At 44.0% G+C, this 20,751-nt stretch overlaps 1 protein-coding gene across 2 annotated transcripts in view; it reads left to right on the forward strand.

The window, feature by feature from the left end:
- Positions 1 to 20,751, forward strand: part of LOC311008844 (alpha-1,6-mannosylglycoprotein 6-beta-N-acetylglucosaminyltransferase B-like) — a 111,830-nt gene that overhangs the window by 61,486 nt on the left and 29,593 nt on the right. For both annotated transcript variants that reach the window (XM_084002767.1, XM_084002768.1), the window contains exon 8: positions 4,134 to 4,303. In XM_084002767.1, coding sequence (XP_083858893.1) covers positions 4,134 to 4,303 — 170 coding nt within the window. The remainder of the gene's footprint in view (positions 1 to 4,133; positions 4,304 to 20,751) is intronic.

Raw genomic sequence — 20,751 nt, forward strand, 5'->3', positions numbered from 1 at the left:
TGTGTGTGTGTATGTGTGTGTGGAGGTGAGTGTGTGTGTGTATGTGTGTGTGTGAGATTGACCGTGGAAACTGACTCACATTCACTATTATTTCCTATTCTAGGAAATCTCTTGTTTTGTGATTAATCTGCCTATTTCCTCTGTGATTGTGGAGCACAGACAGGAAACAATCAACCTTTTGCTGTACTTCACTTTCGAAGCAGGTATACATTTGAGAGAACCCACTTATAAAAATGCCATGTTATCAAACTCAATCAAAAAGCAGGGGTCAACCCGTTCAGCAATTATAACGTAGCTGATGGAATATTTTTCTGTCGAGCAAATCATTGTCTTCTCTTTTTTCTCAACATCATCGGAGACGCATTCGGCATAATGGAGAGGCTTTTAAGGGACGAACGACTACCCAGCAACTTTGTGTGCATCTGTTCCTACTTGGTGTGCATCAAAGCATGCACATTCATTCACTGTTTGTCAGCATATGCAAAACTGTTCATTTGTCTTCTCCCTGTGTCTGCCCTCTTGAGAGTAAATTGACCTCTGACTGATGAAGTACAGAACGAGAGCCCACTGAAGTGGGGAAAAGGGGGTGAGGCAGGGAAAGGAATAAGCACAAGTGAGGAGGAACGGGGATGGGGGAGGAGGCAAGTTGGAGGAACGTGACAATGAAGAGGGAAGACGTGAGGAGGAATAAATAAGGTGTGAGTGATGATGGAGAAGGTGAACTTAAGGGTAGAGTAGTGATGGTTGGCAGTGCCAGCTTGTGTTGCCACCCGTGGCCTTCCATCAGACAGCTGCAACCTTCATAAGGGCCACAGTGCATGAGTGAACAGGGCCTCACACACATGCATTTATGCTAAGTGTTGCGTTAACAGATGCCGAGACGAGCATTAGCATTCCTCTACCGTTAGCCAGTTAGTGATGAGTGGGGCAGAGCAAGTGGTTGCACATACTTGAGAGCCACTTCTCCTCTCCTGCTCTCATGTCTGCACATCGAGGACTTGACAGATTATACATATTACATAAAGCATTCCTAACATCAGCACACTGAAGACAATAGATTCAGGAAATATTTGGAACAGGGGCGATGCTGTGACAAGAGTCCGGCATTCGCGACGCCGTGAAAGTGAGCGGGAGATTTGAGCATGAGAGCGTTGTCATGGTACCTCTCTGACTGTCTCACTGGGTTTGGAGGGTCTTTGTTTTCAATCCCCACGGGACATTAACAGTAGAGAGTAGCTTGAGATCCCCTGAGCTGACGGTGAATGAGAGAACATCCACACTGAACACACACACACACACCTCGATCACTGATGAATGTCAGTGTGAAACAAATGCAAGAAAACAAACATAAATAAACAGAACTCAGCATCCCATCCGCCCACACACACACACACCATCTGGGAGCAGCGTAAGTCCACCGTATAAAAAGCTCCGCTGTCTCGTTTGAGATCTGATTCCTGAGAGGGGCAGCCGGCCGTCATGCAGGAGTTTATGAGGAAGTGCTGCTTTAGCTTCACAGCAATCCCCTCTGTTGTCAACTCCCCACTGTGGGGCTTTTCCCATCCGTTCATCTTCACGTCCGAGTGAGCGCATGAGCAACAATGCGAGATTGTGGTGGTGGTGGTGGTGTTGCACCCTCAGAACTGCAGGTCTCCGTCTTCTGTTTGGCAACTTTTTTACCCCTGGGCTTCAGGTATTTTTTGGTAAAAGTTTGTCAAAGCAGCCGGATCTCACACACGTGTTACATTACAGAGAGGCAAAGAGCAGACTGATGGCATGTTTTTTAACTTTATTACCATCATACTGTCTGTCTGTCTTTCTCTGTCTCTGTATACATAATGAACTAAGGCAAATTAATACAGCAAAAATAATAAATATATACTGTCCTCCTACTGTAGATGCCTTATTTATCTTGTCTATATGTATTGGCTATTTCTAGGTTGCAACAGTGGCGTGCCGGCAATCTACACAATAGAGGACAGAGCGAAAAGCGCCCACACTAGTCTCTCTCTCCTCTCTGTTCTAGCTATTGATTCCTATCCTGTGATATAAAGGTTACCTCTCCAGCGCTGCTCTGATACGTGTCATTGAACTCCACTCTAATTCAGTGGAATTAGCATTTCGTAAATCCTGCCTATTGCAGAGAAAGTGCAATCCCCCCTTAGCAGTCTAGATCATGGATGCCAGGTTTTTGTAAAGCACCCTTACCTCTCTCCCTATTAACTTTTCATTTGTGTTTGGATGCCAGTTTCACAGAATCCAATCCACAGTCATTCAGCTCCGCTGCCACTGTGTGATATTTCTCGTATGTGCCGCTACTCCGCTTCTGCCAGTATGTGAACGTCGCTTCCCTCCGCTTCCATTTCGCCGCGGTTGCCAGTGTTTACGTGATACGCTCTCACCAGCAGCACCAGCGACTGCCACCAAGCCAAGAGAGTGAATAGCACTGGCGCCATGAATTCTCATTCTTGCCATCTGCCACCCAAACTGTAATTAAATTTCACTTATCTTTTTTTTATGAAGCAGAAGTTAATAGAGCGGGCTTATTAAATCAGAGGATTCTTCACGCCAGCTGGAGTCTCGCTGGAGCCTGACTCTGCTGCATACACACCATTGTCCACACATTTTGTCCATGTTGACTTTAGTAGAATAACTTTACAGTTGCACTGGATGTATACAGCTATAATACAAAAGAACCTTTCATCTCTCTATATATTCATATCTCTATCAAATTAATGGTGCGGTTTTTTTTGTGGGTTTTTTCTCTCCTTCTGTTATTCAGACGTAATCTTCTCCAGGATCATAAAAAGTACCACATTTGTTTGTTATGTGCTGGTGTCTGCATCGGTTTCATACGGTAACCTTCAAACATTAGTGCATTGTGGCTAATGCGGCTAGATGGAGAGGGGAAGAGAGGAAGAAGAGAGTGCTCTGCGGCACGCCTCTGAAAAGCTCTTGGAGGCTTTTAATCATATCCTCTACAGTTCAAAGCCGTTGGAGTTACAACCACAGGATGCACATGCACTTACATGCAAGCCGAGTGAGAGCGAGGCAGAGACATAGCAAGCACCTGGCGTCCAAACTTTCTGGCAAACTCTGCACAGTTGGCCTTAAACTCATTATGTATGTTGCATGGAGGTGTTCATGCTGCGTAGGCTAATGAGGATTACTCAGCAAAGCAGCGGTTGGACACGGCGGCGTCTAATCCGCCGTGAAAGGCAACGTGTTGCTCTTTCCTCGGTGGGTTGCACTGATTATGCAGGAGCTGGGTGGACATGCATGACAGGACTGTAGCCTGTTAAAGCAAAGCTATATAAATGTGCAACATACAAACAGTGATAATTCCCTCACGTGTGCTATGCGATGTTTTTTGAAACAAAAGGGATTCCCATCGTGTGCTGAGGAATTAGTTCCAGCAGCTATCTGTATCTGCATACTGTGCATGTGAAATGAGTTGTCCATAATGATGGATTTCTACATGGGCATGTTGTTCCATTGGAGCATGAGGGGATAATTCATTTGGGGATTTCAAAGAATTACTTTTCATTTTCCATAATTTTCTTTTGGAAGAGAGTCTGGAATTCTAATGATTTTAATCCTCAAACTCATTAAAACAATTTGCACAGCAGAAGCTTAACTTTTAAGGAGCTTAGTTCTATACAGTACCACACACATGATAGAATATAAATCAGATTAAATGAAATGTATGTTATTGTTTGTGTATAAGTTACTACAGCACCACGGCGACATGTTGTCTGTAAAGTATGTTATTTCAATAGATGTTAGGTACATAATGAAGAATGGATTATGGAAAGTAGATCAAATAACCGGCTGCTCATCTTTCTGTCAGTGTAGCAATGTCACCACATTCCCAGATCTCATTGATTATGGCTGAATCTTTCAAATTGAGAATTTTATTCAACAGTTTCAATGATTTAGAGGCTGATGGAGATGATAAGGCACTACCAACAGAATTCAAAGCACCATACTTCCATACCGCTTGAATATTTATTTAACAGCTATGATATTTGTCACGTCTGATATTCTTCTCAAATGGAGCTTTTGTTGTTGAGCTTCTCCACAAAGACTTTCATCTTAACTCGCTTTCCCAATGTGTCCCTGTCCTCCTGCAGATCTTGGTCCATGTCGGCTTCCTAACGGAGGAGTCCGGAGATGTTTTCAGCCCCAAAGTGCTGAAGGGCGGTCCTCTGGGAGAGATGGTCCAGTGGGCTGACATCCTCACTGCCCTCCACGTTTTGGGACATAGCCTCAAGATCTCCATGTCCGTCAAGGAGCTGCAGGGGTGAGTTGCTGTGTTTGACTCGATGGTGGTTGTTGGCTTTTAGCTGGCGATAAGGCTGACCGTATGTTAATGCCATTTTCTCTCAGAGAAGCCAGTAGGCGATACGCCTCCAGTTAGCCGACTGCATTGCATCAATACACACTAGGGATTATCCAGATGAGGAAACAAGGTCATTGAGTGGCAGGGTCAAGACTATAAGTAAACTCTTTGAGTACTTAAACCAAGGAATGTCCGTTTCAAACATCTTAACTGTCTAAATTACCATCACTAATGTGATCCTGTCACCGGTACATCTAACACGGATATTACGGACACAAAATTAATCTGGTGACAGCTGTGACAACGAACCGATGACCTTTTACAACCCCCCCCCCCCCCCCACGTTATCAAAGTGCTCATGTACGTACACACATCGCAGTCAGTATGTCTAAGAGAGTATTGTGCTCTAATTAGACCCCTTTCCCACTTTCACATTATGTATGAGGGCCCTAAGGCCCCGTTGATTTATTTGTTGCTTTATTGATCCCGTACCGATGCACTCCACAGCTTCCTGTAAGTGTGGCTGCGTTGGTGTGTGTCTTTTTATCCCCTGCGTCAGCACGCTTGCATGTTTCTGCTGACGGATACAGCTATAGAGCCAACACACACACACACACACACACACACACACACACACACAAGCAGACGTGTGGATGGATGTAAATCAGCCCTGTTGGGAGAGATCCCTCAGGCTTTTTCTGTCCAGTCTATGCAATATGCACTTCATGGTCGAGACTGAATAAATCACACAGGTTGTCAGGCTCCCGTGAAGATGGATGGCTAATGTCGAACAGTGGAATTCTGATTAGGTATGAGTTTGAGAAGACAACTGAATCACGCTGCTGGGCGACGTCTTTGTTCAGCCTTGATTGGGCCAATAGTCTTTGTCTTTCTGCCAGCGTTGATCACCACGATGACACGGGTATAGAGTATAGATCAATATAATGATGTCTGCAGAGACCCCGCTGTACTCTTTTACAGTGCGCCCCGCCTCCGACAACTCTCACAAATCATAGAAGTATTGTATTGACCCCCAGCCTTTGGCAGTCGTTTTGTAGAAATATAACACCTCTGCAGGGAGCAGGGGAGAGTAGGAATAGTGAGAGGAATTGTATTCTTAAGAAATGAGCTTTAAGATGACAGGGACATCCACAAGGCTGAGCCCAGTCGTCGGACTTGAAATAGATGGCGGGATCATTTCACTGTAGCGTCTCGGGACCTTCGTTTTAAAATTGGTCTTTCTTCTTCAACCCGGGCCACGCTGTGTTTTAGGCGACGCTGAAGCGTAATCTTACATACCGCCATGAAGAATTATTGTGTCCACCTTGCCCACATGGAATGGCTTTGGGAGGAAAAATAGCTTTTAGGTTCGGATCCCTTGGAGAAGTAGTCTAATCTTTCTTCAAACTGCATTTGGATTCCTGACTCAGTCCATAAAAAACAGTGGCGTGAGAAATGGCACATCAACTTTGCCTCCCGATGTCGATCTTTCCACACGGTTGGCTGCAGTAAAGTGGAACAGAGAAGGGTTATGCAGTGTGTCCAATCGTTTTTTGTTGTTGTGTCAACTTTTTGTTCTCACACCTTTTATTTCCCTTGGTCCCTGCCTTCAGTGAGAGAGAGTTACGCTTGAACTAAGGTGGTAATGCAGTTTGACTGCCATGGAGTTGTAAAAATAAGAAAATGCAGTGTTCTCCTCTCCCGAGTCTTTCGTGTTCCCCACACATCTGTGGTGGCTTTATTGCTCTTTGGCTAATGTTTGTAAAACCTTACAGTTAACATGCTATAGATTATAATGTAATACTATAAAGGGTCAGTTCAGTTAAACCATCAGTGACAAAATCAATAATGGGCAAACAGAGGATGTCCTGCCTCGCTACTAAGCTGCACACACCGTAAAACACACAGGATGAAAAGACAATTTCCTCTCCACACAAAACAATGTGATGCATTTGCATATTGCTTCGCCGTACTCTCACACATCGGCTTTGTGTAGATTCACATCAAGCAAAATGCAATCATTGAGTTTTGTCAGTAAACAAACAGGAAAGGAGGAAGCAATAATGATAACAACGTCAGCAGCTCATAAGCAGCATTTCATACAAAATATCCCCCTGATGCAAATTTTCAGACGCAAGTATTTCCACACAGTTGGCTGATGTTGATCTATTGTCTGCTGGTGTGAAGGACATAAAGAAACATACTCGCAGAACAACGATGTCCTACTACATTGTTTGGGACACTTGTCCTATTTCAGTTGAGATCTCTTTATATACATTTTTTTGTCTCTTAAAGCTCTCCCATATAGTTTCAAAATAATGAATTTCCCCCCCTACTTTTTCTCACTAGCTCCCAGTATTGTCCATTTTTGTCCTAAATAATGTGGAAGGCTCACAAATTGGGGCCAGACACACAAATAACAATACAGACAAATGGTGACAATCCGGACAAGCAGGCCTACCGAGACAAATGGAAAAACCAGGCACGCAGACAACAATTCCCCCAAAGTGGCTGCTTAGTGGAAGTTGAGTTGAAACACAGATTCAGAAACATTTATTCGCTTTTCTTTGGGCAAGACTGAGCGGCATTAGAACAACACTGAACAAAAAGCGCCCAGGGTCCCTCCAGAACTCCACAATGGTTTTGGATGTGTGCAGGGTTGTGTGTGTTTATGATACATCGCTCTCATGGCCACATCTGAGAGTTGTAGTTGGCTGCGGAGGAAGCAGGAGGTAGCTGTAATTGGCCACCGAGGGGAGGATTTGGTCTACGGTTGTGTTAGTGTGTATAACATACACCCCAATTTGGAGTTTCCAGTTAGTACAACTTTGAGGTGGCTGGAATCGATTCACTAGAGACACGATCAGAGCACATCGAGATTCACTAACATAGTGTGGCCCACAGACAAAGGCTGCAAGGGAGAATAAACCAGAATATATGGACAAAACCATCTTCTATCGATTTAACTCAGAGTTATAATGGGTTGTTGTGCTTTCTCTTTATGAATATACTTATGCCGTGTTGAAGCTTGCAGGTCATAATGATTTATGACATTATAATCTGTCTTTTGTCTTCGTATGAAGCCGGTCACTGTGTGGGCGGATGGTCTGATTGGTGAAGAGGGAGTACAGGGAAAACAGTAGAGTGCTGAGTTGGCATCTGTGGAGTTTGTGTGGGGACTTGTGTTATTCAAATATGCAAATAATGGTTCTTTGCATGGATTTTCTTTTTTCTGAAGGCTCCCTGATGAATTCCATCTCTTTGTTTTGGATCTTGCACTGTCCTTCATTTCTGCACAAAGCAGTTATTTGTCTTGCACCATTCACTTGGCAACACACAACAGCACACAAACCTGAGTTAATTCAATACAGGGTTTTGCATCTCCCCGTCTCTGCTGAGTGTGCACTCCTCACAATGTGGCCTAACCGAGTAGCTTCATGGAAATGAAGCTGAATTTGGTGCCAATTAGATTGGCAAGGCACCTGAGATGCATTAGAGTGAGGAGAGAAAAGACGGGGCTCTGCCTGCTCTACATTGCAGCTGACTGACTGCTGCTACTGCCAATGTAAAGGTGGACGGTCAGCTCCTTTTGTGCCTGGTCCCGTAACTTCTATAAAGAGACCCCTAGAAAGACCTGATCCCGTTACATCTGTAAAGAGACCCCTAGAAAGACCTGGTCCCGTAACTTCTATAAAGAGACCCCTAGAAAGACCTGATCCCGTAACTTCTATAAAAAGACCCCTAGAAAGACCTGATCCCGTAACTTCTATAAAGAGACCCCTAGAAAGACCTGATCCCGTTACATCTGTAAAGAGACATGGTGTTCCTTCTATGTGGTCATTTTTGGAAAACATAGGAGGAGATTTTTGTGATGGAAGTGGATTTTTTTCTGATTACCGATTTCAAACCCAACTCCCTCTCTTCTTCTCAAACTCAGCTCCCATGGCTTTTACACTCTTCAAATTGAGGTGTCAAGTCTCACACTCCCATCCCAACTGCAGGTAAAGTCTCAGTTGCCATGGAGATCAGACTCCGGGGCTTTTGGGGGTTGGAGGTGGAAAGACACAGACTTACAGCCAATCAACACCTCAAATACAGTAAAGGACAGAGAGGAAGTTGGGAATCAAAAAGCATCAAGTCTCTTTTGCCCCTGAGATGTGCTGATAATTGGAAAGTGTGACTGGACAGATACAAGGCCTACAGCAGACAGGCACGTCGCATCAAATCTTCCATTCAGATGTAGGAGGTGTTCAGTTCTGTTCTGTTTCTTCACAGTAAAACTTTTTTCAGGTCAAGTTTTATTTACTGTATCTCCTGTCTACTCCTAACATGTACAATCTTACAGTAGTTATGTATGCCAAAATATATTTTACAGTACTGTGAAGTAGCAATAGGCACAGTCACAGACTAGTTGCAATAGTTGCAGAGCTGTATTTTGTATTTCAGTCAGCTTTCACATCTCTCCAAATAACATTAAAGCACTTAAACGGATAGTCATAAAAGACACAATACAATTACAGCCATAGTTTCCACCGCTCATGCATTTAACAAATTGAACTTGCCTTTTCTTTTCTATTAATTTGCTCCAAACTCCATTCATGTTTTTACCACCCAAATTAACATGCTGATGTTGTGACTGGGGAGAAAATGTGCATAAAAATGTAAATTAGAGGGCAGAAGGAAGGTGCTAAAGGGACCTTTGAAATGGAATTTGAATGTGGAATTGTGCTTTATTTGACCCAAATGGTACGATTCAGTACAAGGGTATTTCAGTGCCCCGGTGCTTATCTAGTCGTCCACGTGGCCCTAAGTGCACTTCTGAGGGCACTTGATGGACACATGGAGCACTCACAATCCGCCCTAATGCCCCATTGGTCAACACAATGTAACCGTTATTCAGGGCACTAGCTCAAATGCAAATGAGAAATGCAAAAAAGAGCCTGAAGCTTGACTAATTTACCAATCACTGACCAACTTAAACCTAAATGCTGTGGTCTCATTGTGCCCCTCTATTAATGCTTCAATTATGAGTCAATGCTGCTATTATGAGCTAATGCTGCTGCTACAGTATCTGTTGCAGTAATATTGTTATGTCTTAATGCTATTGTTCTGAATTACTGCTACCGGTAATGCTGCTGTTTTCTAATCATTGTTTCATCACACAAAGACGATGTGTTATACATTTCCTTGTCACCAGTAGACATTATAATGGTTCAATTCTTTGTAGTGGCACTACTCTTAGTAACAGTTAATAGTTGCTATAAAGGCCATCTGTGCACAAATCTTTTGCACTTCAAGTTTCATCCGTACTCTTTAGGTATTTTTTATGTGTACATTGCCAGCTACGTTCTCTGTGCATTTAAGTAATTCCCCTCCTGCTTCCACAGTGGTATTCTCCTGACTCCTCAAACTATTGAAGTCATGTGTTTTTCAGAGTTAAATCATCCGGTTGTTTTCAGCTCTTTGGGTGACTAGACCTCGCCTCCTTCTGTACTTCATACATGCTCACACCACATCACAGGAATATCAGTGTCCAGACGTGTCTTCCTGCCTTGTGTGAGAGGTTCATATGTGCTCGTGAAGCCATGTTTGTACTTTTACTACTTCAGCATGTGAGTGTGTGCTGTAAAAGAACTAGTTTGCATCATAAGCTCCCTGCCATAAGTCTAGCGATTTGGCCCGGAAGCGGCTTGCGTAACCCAGGAGATTAATGCAAAAAGAGCTGTCCACCGAGGTTACGTAATACCTTATAAAATTGGATTGGTCTTCAGATTCTCTTAGTTGCACACTTGGTTTTCTCTGTATTTTTTCTCTGTCCTGTGCATGCTTTCAATTCTCTTTGTAGCCACTTCACATCCTTTTAATCTGTTTCTCCCTTCTCTTTTCAGTTTTCTCACGAATTCTCCGGTTGCTTCTCGTTACAATTTCCTCTCTCGCTTCCATCCGTTTGTCAGTACCAGTGGACTAAATGTATTCTGACCTTGTTGAATGATTTGTGCAGCAACCTCCGAGAGTCTGAAAGTGAAGGTGTGGGCTCGACAAATTCTCTCTGCACACCTTCAGCTAAGACATGCATTTCCTCTCAGAAATGTTACTTACGCTATATGCGCAATAAGCAGGTGGATGTGAATCTCCCTCGTTTCGTTCTGATGTGTTTCTGTTAAGTCCATGATAAGTCCAAATCACATTCTGTGTGTCCCATAAACCCTCTTCTTTCTCTATATTTTCCCGTGTCTCTTTCCCCCCAATCAACATGACTCCCTCAACTTTCGTCTTCATTAAAGTGAAGCCTGTAGAGAAACTGGAGCCGGTGACCTCGCCTCACCTGCTGCTCTCTGACAGGCTGGCTACGAGCTGCCTTATTAGACCCAAGCAGACGCACACACATGCACACATGTCCTCTTTAAAACCCTGATCATGCTTCCCTTTCTTCTCCCTGAATATTAAGCTGTTCTCACTTTTCTTACACCCCTGCTTACTCCTATTTTGTAAAGAACTTTAATACTCATCCTTTTGTGCAACAAAAACTTTGCAGGTTTAGTGGAAATAACTTGGAAACCAAATGATTCCCAACATGATGATACATGTGGCTGCAAGCCATGGAAATGCTCCTCCTATCAAAATATCCTTTGCTGCACATCAAGATTAATCAGTTGTGGGAGCTCCGAGTGTGCGTGCATGCGTGTGTGTGTGTGTGTGTGTGTGTGTGTGTGTGTGTGTGTGTGTGTGTGTGTGTGTGTGTGTGTATGTGAGATATGACATCAGCTTGTCTCTTTGTTAAAAAACTAGAGCATGCAAATGAATAGTATGCTAGTCTGCATCGTTTTGTCTCCTTAAAGCTACTCCTCCCAGCTTCTCTTATCTCCTCTCAGCTTCTCTCCTCTAAATTCCTCTCATATCCTCTCCTCCCTGGTCCTCCCCTCCCAGCTCCTCTCCTCTCAATTCCTCTCATCTCATCTCAGCTCCTCTCCTCTTAATTCCACTCATCTAAGCTTCTGTCCTCTCGGTTCTTCTCATCTCCTCGCAGCTCCCCTTCTCTCCCTCCATCTCCTCTCTTCTCCTCCCAGCTCCTCTCCTTTCAGCCCAGCTCCTCCTCTTCCCTCACAGTATACTGGAGCTAATTGTACATACTGACCAAACCTACTGTGTACTGTGTAGTCCTATAGTGTGTCAATAATATAGTCTAGCTTTTGAGCCCTGTGCAGGTTGAGAGGTGGGCATGGCAGATTTTAAACGTTGAATGTGCACAAAGGAAAAAACAATATGTGGCTGGTGGAAGTCTGTGCTGCCCTGCCACAGTCCCTTACAGCCTCTACTACAAGCTATACTGTGTGACCAGTGGAGCGAAGGCTTGGAGTACAGCTTCCTCTCTCTGTGCATCACCCAGCTGTGGGGGAGTCGCAGGAAGGAGGAAATCAGCCGCTCTCTTTACCAAGCCTCACCTGGACACATTTCAAGCCACTGGTAAAAAAAAAACTACACTCTTTGGCACGAATAAAGGAGTCGAGGTGGACTGAGTTCTCTGGTCCAGATGTTTCCCCAAAAGGCAGCTGGCGGTCTCTGTACAAGCTGCCTGTTGAAATAGGACAGCAGACCTCCAGTGGAGGGTTGTACACAAGGCAATAGTTCCAAACCTTGATCCAGAACTGGGGGCAGGGTGTCTCTTCTGCTCTCAGACCGAGAACTTAGTACCTCAGTTTGTTCAGTGTCCTCGGCTGTAAGCATTGTTTGAGCTTTTAAAAAGGTGGTCTCTGGGTTATGGGGGGTACATACCATTATTTGATTAACTTCTTGTCTGGTTATGCTAAATTGGCCATTTGGCTGACACGCAGGAAAGGAGTTCAGAGTGCCGGCAGTGTTGAGCTGGTACCAGATCTGGAGGGACTGCTGAAGGTTCGACTGAGGGTGGAATACATCTACTATAAAATAGGGAACAGTTTCTGTGTTTGGATGACAGGTTTTGTTTCTTATATCTCAAGTGATGACGTGACAGTGATGGGGTGTCTCCCTGCAGTGGATCAATAAAGGGACTTTTGAAAACCACACCAAAACCTCTCCACTCCTCCCCTCCCAGCTCATCCCCTCCCAGCTTCTCCCTCCCAGCTCCTCTCCTTTCAGCTCATCCCCTCTCCTCCTCTCTTGCCTTGTCTCCTCACCTTATTTTCTCTTGCTCTGATTTCCTCTCTTTGTCTCTCTGTTGTTCCCCTCTAAGCTAAAATCAATGCACTTGTTAGCAACTCCCCAGATTTTTACAGCATTCTATCACCCCTACCCTTATTTCTAACCCCTTACAGACCCCCCCCCCCCCCCCCCCCCCACACACACACACACACACACGGTAATGATTTCCTTCATCCTTTGTTTCAGATCTAAATACTGAGGTTAAAAAAATGTTGTGTCACATGGGTGACTTTCGCTACTGCCGTGGCTTTGACTCACATCTCAGCATGACATTAGGCCTACCTCTAATTGGTCTGCTTGACACAACTGGGACTCTGAGATAGAAATAGGACAAGTTGCTGCTTATGGTTCTTTAGCTGATTTAGCACAATCCTTGGTGTACTTACATGAGTGTGTCTGTGTGTGCTAGTGCATCTACTCTTATAGCACTGGATCAGTTTCCTAATTTGAATAAAATAATGAATGAAATGAGTAATAATATAGGTTTTATATTGTGTTATAATATCTGGAATTTTTGTGATTTTTGTGATGTTAAATACTGTATTTGTCTTACTTAAAGACTTCAGACAGTTACAATCACACCGAAAAAGTAGTCGAAGCATCTTTAGCTTCCTTAATGTGACATATGTCCACTTTAAACTGAATATGTGAACTGGGTTTAGTGACGTGGGGCATTTAAATCCCTGAAATTTGATTGGATTATGGAAAAAAGTGGGATTAGCGAATAAAGAAGTTCAGTGCGATACAGAGCTCTGCAGAGATATGGGGCTGTAGGATAGTCCACCGCCATACACACTTCCCTCATGTGGAGCTTGAGCAGCACAATATGTCACATATGCCACCCCGCCCGAACTTCAATCAAATCTTAGGGCCCTAGTTTCGTAGACCAGCGCAGGGTGGCGCAGCCGGCGCAGTGCAAGTTTCGACCCGCGCAGCCTTGCGCACCGTCAGTTTGGCAGTTTGGTAGATCGCCTGCGCCAAGATGGGTGTGGCGGCGCAGCAGTGGGAGGCGTCAGAGATTCAGCTTGGCGTAGCGGAAGTTTCGTGGCAAAAAGCCTCGCCGAGACTGCGCTGAAAGCTCGCCAGCTCCAACCTGGTCTACTTTCGGCGCAAGGCGTAAATAAAGTCCATTCATTCAATGCGAATCACAGCTGGCGGATCGGAAGTTTGGCGGACCGGCGCGCAGTGCGCACACGTCACCGAGACCTCACAGGCAGGTTTCCACAGTTCCAGGCACATTTAAATGCAATAAATAATCACAACAAACACTATTTAATGCAACTGATTGAATCAACACGTTAATTTATATCTATATAGATTGTCCCGTCACATCTGACGTCAGATCAAAGGCGGATGGCACGCGTAACGGAAACTCAGCCTCTCGGACCAAAACATCTCCCTCTCTCTCTCCTGTTTTTTATAATATCGGCATTGTTATTATTATGATACGTGCGCACAGCGCGTGATGCGTGTGGTGGGAGCAGCGGCGCTGCTTCTGTCATCGGGTTGTCAAGTGACGGATCTTGCACTGAACCTCCCCTAACGCATTAAAGGAGAGGAGAGGAGCTCATTTGATTGGTGAAGATCTGAATCGGCTGTATTAATCCCAGTCCACGCCTCGTCTCCTCCTCGTCTCCCACTCACGCCTTCTTCTCCTCCCTCTTTCCCACTTGCGCCGGTGGGCGAGACGGGAGGTGTGCCTGCGCGAGCCTGCGCGGTGCACGAAACTTGCAAAGTCCAGGCGGACACACCCCGTCGGCGCGGCGCAGGTGCGCTGAAAGCTGACTGCGCCTGGTCTACGAAACTAGGGCCCTTAATCTTTAATGTTTGTTAATTTTCAATCTTTAATCTCTAAACGATTGCTGATCAGTGATCAATTTTTCATCTCGTTAATGTATTGTCCTCCCTCGTGGCTGGGATGGCAGTTACCTGATTGGCCACCACATTGTCATGTTGGGTTGCGTTTCTCCAAAAGTTAATTCCGTTTCAACTTTTGGCCACTGTATTTTCTGTTGGGGGGTTTATCCGGCACCCACTACAGTGCCAACTGCTGAATTCACATCAATGGGACGTGTTTTCACTACAACGCCTGATTTAGTGTGAATGCAGCCTAACAAACACATATGGAGGAAGTTGTAAGCCAAATTTGATTAAATCACATCATGAAATGACAACTAAATGTGACCTGATAATCCTAAATAGAATGCATTCATTAGCAATGTCTGTAATTAAAAAGGTCTGTTGACCCTCAGGAGAAACAAGTATGTCTGTCAGTCATTTTGGTCCGTTAAATTATTTTGTTTTGTGCTTAGAGGAAAAATAGCGATTGACCAGAAGGGTAGAGAGAGAAGGGTAGAGTAGTGAGCAAAGCAGTTTCTTGGTCTTTATATGGCCTCAGTTGTCTGACTACTGAAAAAGGTAAAGGGAGGTCAACCTCGACCGGCTGCAGGGCCAAAACTGCTGGCTCTGGCTCACTAAAGTGAGCGGGAAAGCTAGACAGAAGGACACTTTAACGGGATGTGTGAGTGATAAGGTAAGTGTGTTTAGGGCTGGGAGATTTGGCCTAAAAATAGAATCTCGATTTTCGAACTATTGGACAATTTTCGATTTAAGCATCGATTTTTTTCCATTTTTCTGAATTGAAAAAAAAGTCTCTTCTAGGCCATCCCTGAAAAAACTTGTAAAATGACATACAATAAATAATAATAATATGTAGCCCAGGTGTAGAAAACAGGGATTCAAATAAATTAGTTCTTAAATATGTGCAGTGATAAATCGGTAAGATAGCTAAACTTAATTTGGATTAATAAAGTAAAAATGGTTTACTCAGAGATTAAGACAAATTTTAATGAGTAAATTATTGTAAATGTTTGTAACAGTAAGGTAAACTGTGTAAAAATCTGTCAGTGTCATCCGTTGCGGTTGGCCGCAGGAAGAGCCCAGGGGGGTGGGGCTTAAGGAGGAGGGGCGGGAAGATGTGAGAGGGAAGAGAGAGGATGGCACCGTAAACGGAAATCACACACTTTTGGAAGTCTAGAACTGATTTTAAAACGTGATTTTGTGGTTCAACCAGTTCACAGACCATAGGAAAGTAAAAATGCAAATGAATCAATTAAATCAAAAAAATCACCCAGCCCTATGTGTGTTGTGTGAGTGTGTGTGTGTGTGAGAGTGTTTTTCCCAGACCCAGGGGCTGAGGGCTTTTCAATCTCCTCTTACAGGGAATGGAAGCAGGGGAGGGCAGTTTTAGAGCAGAATAGACTCCAAAGCCTGGGGACACATTGAGCCGCCATCAGCCATTCAACAACCACCTTTCCATCACAAGCTTTATTATTCACTTGATGCTGCCTGAGGCTGACAAAAAAGGAAATGGGGGAAAGGACCTAAAAAGAGAAATTGGAAGAAATGTAATCTAATGTAGTGAGGAAATGTTGTTTGTCTGACCTCTCAGTAAACCAAACTGTAAAATATGAATGTTGAACCACTTAGATGATGTGTCATTATACCTGCAGCCGTTTTGAAGAGTGTCCCATCAAATTTCACCAAAAAAGGGTGTTACTTAGATACTGTAGCTTGATGCTGAAGAACTGAATGCATTTTGTGGTTCAGCAAAATAATGAGCCCTGGCTTGAACGATTATCAACATCATAATGGTTCTTAATTGGTTCTTGGCGCAATGGTGCATGACCACAAGTGATAAATTGGTGTGCAGCACCTGCATAGCAAGCACATAGTCATCAATTTTGATATTGGGAAAATATGCAGTCATGAGTCAAGAGGGAAATATCAATAGCTTCATCATCAATTATGTGCATCCCAAACTAAGGTCGGTAGAATCACGTACAGCACACGGTGTTCTCACATTCTAGCTTCTTGTCCTCATTTTTCCAACAAATTATTTTATTTTAACCCTTATCAGTGATTTGTTTTGAACATAACGTGATGTAGTTGGTCTGTGTTGAGTCGCTTTTCTTTGTCTGCCCATGAGAGTATGTAATTGTATCTTTAATGAAACTCAAACCACAGAAACCAATTTATCATGTGTGTGCCAAGCACCGCTAAAAACGGGGTCAGGAACCTCTTATTATCCACATTTTCTTTTAGCAAACTTGACAGTGCTTGTTAGTTGTATCAGAGCCCTTGTTATCTCCACGTTCATCGAAAAGTGCAGCTGATGTGAGCAAAGTCAAGCATAATTGGGTTTGGTGCAGATACATCTACCTCACTGAGGCCTCCCTGGAGTTGTTCAGAGTTAACGTGAGAACCCAGAACATTTTGCTCAATGATGCCGTCTGCGATTCCTTGGCCTAATGGTTTAAAATGCAACGGGCTGTCAAAGCCGGGCTCAAACTGATGTCAATACACTTGATATCTCCGCGCTGTCTCTGAGGAGGAGATTTGGCCATTTTAGGGCAGCCAGCCTTGAAATTAGGCCAAGCAAATGGCTAGTACTGAACTTACAGATGTCCACAACATCCATGTCCCACGGAAACCACCACCTTTTCTCAACAGTTATATTAATCTGGACCAAAGGACTGACTGACCAAAGGAAGCAAACAGTAGTAACCCCTGTCAGAGATTACCAACATAACCTCTTCCTTCTGACTTTGTGGCTTTATAATAATCAGCACAACCTCTCCTCCTCCCATCAGACAAGAGTCATAATCCCATAGCCGCCAGAGAGCTTCGTCACTTGAATGTAAACAGGTGTCGTTTGGGGGCATTCGTTTAAAAAGCTGATGCTGTTGTTCTTTCATTGGACCACAGTGTCAAAAATGTTCAGCGTGCAACTAAATTGGCAGCTTTGTCGTTTCTTTCCTCTCCATCAGATTTAACAGGTTTGATGCTTTTGCATGGCTGCTCCAGAATCATATCAGCTCTGAGTGTGAACAAGCAACTTGTTAATTAACACTCAAGTCTGAACGATGGTTACTGAAGAACACAACCCTGCAGACTTTTCCTGCGTGTTATTGAGGCGCCCTGTAGATGAGCGCTGGGTTTATTCTCCGGTCGTTTAGCTGCCAGTGGAAAACTCTTCTCGCTAACCCCAGCGTGGGTTTGAAAGTCTACATTCAGGTGTGAGCTCGAGCTCAATTCAGGCAGCGTGCAGCTTCAGAGGGTCAATGGCCTACAACACGCATCGTGGAAAATTAGTTCTCAGTTGGCGCTCTGCCGTGTCAGCGGGGTAGTGCTAATGAGCCCGCTTGAATGCGTGTGGTGGGATGTGTGATGGCACTCGCATCCACGCGTCCACTCGACTTTGGATGATTTGTGAGTGTTCCTACACATTCATCCATATGTGTGTGCTCCATGCTTGAGTGAAAGGCATCTGCCTGCCGTATCATTTCACTGGCATTCTGCTTCTGTTTTCGTTCCTTCCTGAGCTCCAGTGGCAGGTTGCAAAGTGGATTCATCTGATCGGCACAATGTGTGAGAGCATAATGATATGTATATCTGCCAAAGTGTCTATTTACACATCCATGCCCCGCCATATGCATTTTCATATGCGTGTGCATGTTTGTGTGTGTGTGTGTGTGTGTGTGTGTGCTATGTGTCACACGTGTGTCTGCGCCGGTGTGAGTGTGTGTGTGTGTGCGCGCTCTCAATTCCCTCAACTTCTCCTGTCACAACTAATGCAGACTGTTATTCTTCTTGATTTAGTGGGATTGGATCTAAAGCTGCTGATGAAGGGAAAAGAGTGGAGTGCCTGATGCCTTGGGAGACAAAGCTGGAACAGGCTTTATTACCAAAGGGTGCATATGCAGTGTGTGTGTGTGTGTGTGTGTGTGTGTGTGTGTGTGTGTGTGTGTGTGTGTGTGTGTGTGTTTATGTAAAATCCCAGAGACCAAAGCCAAAGTTTACAGGTAAAATTGGTGGGCTTAGGTTTGCTATCAATTTCAATATATCAAGTCTTTTTGGTTAAAATAACAGTCATTAGTGAAAGAATGCGGTTCCACTGCAGTAAACTACTAACCCTTTGAGAGGTGCTGTAGATGTCACTCAAGAATGAACGTCCCCTTATGGTTATGTATTTTAAAAATGAATACATACATGCGTGTGGGTTTCTGTAAATTTCCTCCAGAGACCAAAGTCAGAGCTTGGAGGTTATGTATTTTCCGTTCTTATTTTCACTTCATGTACAGCCGCTTCTCACTCTTTTCCACACACTTCCTTTCTCAGATATTGATGTCCCCCCATTTATCTCTCGCTCCCTCGCTCCCTCCCTCTCTCTCTGACTACCTTTACCTTGCAACCAACTTGTCACTTCTGCTTTCACCTCGCTCCCCTATCTGTCTCTCCCCGTGGCTTTAATTCTCCCCGTTTCCACCGGAACTCTTCATGTGAGCATTTTATTACCACTGACAGGAGTGTTGCATGTTTTTTCTCCTCCTTCTTTCATCTCTGATTTCCTCTCTTTCTCTCTCTCTCTATCTCTGTCTCTGTCTCTCGTATTGGTGTTTATGATGCCTTGCGGCTCCCTTATCTAGTGTACCCTGCCTTGGCAGATAACTGGGGCCTGTCAGCTGCTTATAGCACTGTTCTGTGTGTGTGTGTGTGTGTGTGTGTGTGTGTGTGTGTGTGTGTGTGTGTGTGTGTGTGCGTGCGTGTGTGTGTGTGTGTGTGTGTGTGTGTGTGTCAGTGTCAGTGTATGTGTGTCTAGTAGAGAAACGTTGGCAACACACAGATTGCCTTCCCCTCGGTGTAATCACAGGCGGATGTGGAAACAGATCGTCGATGTTTGACTCAATCATTTGATTGCACTGAGAATTAAGAACATGTAGATTTCCTACAAGATTTACTTTTTAAGCAATACAATTCAAATATTAAAGCCTTCTGTCTATTGCACACACACACACACACACACACACACACACACACACACACACACACCACTGAGGTAACATCTTGACATGTAAAGTCGACTTGTCTCCCTAAAGTGGTAGTATTATGCTGCCTTCAGCTGCCTCCAGGGTCGACGTAAGAGGATCAAGCTGGTGTTGCACAATTTTGTCATCATGTCACGGTGATAAACTTTATAACCAAGTTTTCAAGGCAGTAACTTTTTGATTCCTTATGCAACACCAGGGCAACATTTTCATGACATTCAAACTAAGACTTTTTTTTCTATTTCACGTTTGCGTGGCCCTTCTTCTGGCGCTTGTTTTCAGTTCTGTGTGAAACTCTGCAAAACAATCCCAATGAAAGTTGTATGTGATTCTATTACACACAGTGGTGGGAAGTAACAAAGTACAAATACTTATAATGCACATATAATATTTAGAATTTAGAAAACTAATTCAGTTTAGACTAATCTGTAATTCAGATGAGACATCAAAACAAAGAATTAAGACAATATGCTTCATCCAAATAGTCATTTTGGTTCTGATAAGGCAAATTATTCGGATGCCCTTTAAAGTCCAGGGGATTGTTGTAATTAACATTGACTTGAAAAGAAAAGTGTGAAAATAAAGATGTAAATGTCTCCTTCACATTGATGTCCAATGACTAGATCAATGTACCAGTGAAAAGTTTAATATATAAAATTGTATTTAAAGGAGTCATCACCTGGAAATCGCAATTTCTCTTGTTAAAACATGCATATCTGTGTTTGACCTCAGTTGAAACTTGCCTGAAAGGCTGGAGTTTGAAAGTGGCGCCGTTTTTTCGCTTCTGCTCTTTTTCCGAACAGGAATAGCACACAAGGGTGTGCATTCCTAAAGCACGAGATTTTGATTCTGCGCCTTCGGTGACGTCACCGTGGCGGCTACTTGCATAAGCCCACCCCTCTTTCACCACCCAACCCCGCCCCGTCCGCTACCTGAAATCGCAGAAGCGCCGCCATTATGTTTTGGAGTCTGCATGCAGGCAAGCCCCCCCGGCTCTGTCCTTCCTGCGGCGAATCAACGCGCGCCTCATTACATATTATACAATGCACATCCGGACCAGTCAAAACCTCGCGCGTAATCTCACGTGATAAAATCGCGGTACGAAAAAGGGTCAGAACAAGCTCAATGTTTGATTAAAATTTTTTTTTTTTTTTCTAATAAGTTTTACGAATTGATCCAAAGCGATCCAAGGGGGGCTGGATACGTATAAAACCAGGTTATGACTCCTTTAATATATAAAATTGAGGACAGTAGTCATAGACACACAACAAAATCGTTGTGACAAAGGTACTATAAAGTTATTGTAATACCCTGCCATTTAAATGGATTGATGTCCCATGT

Source organism: Eutrigla gurnardus (assembly GCF_963514095.1).
Source record: "Eutrigla gurnardus genome assembly, chromosome: 3".
In the NCBI taxonomy this organism is placed as follows: Eukaryota; Metazoa; Chordata; class Actinopteri; order Perciformes; family Triglidae; genus Eutrigla; species Eutrigla gurnardus.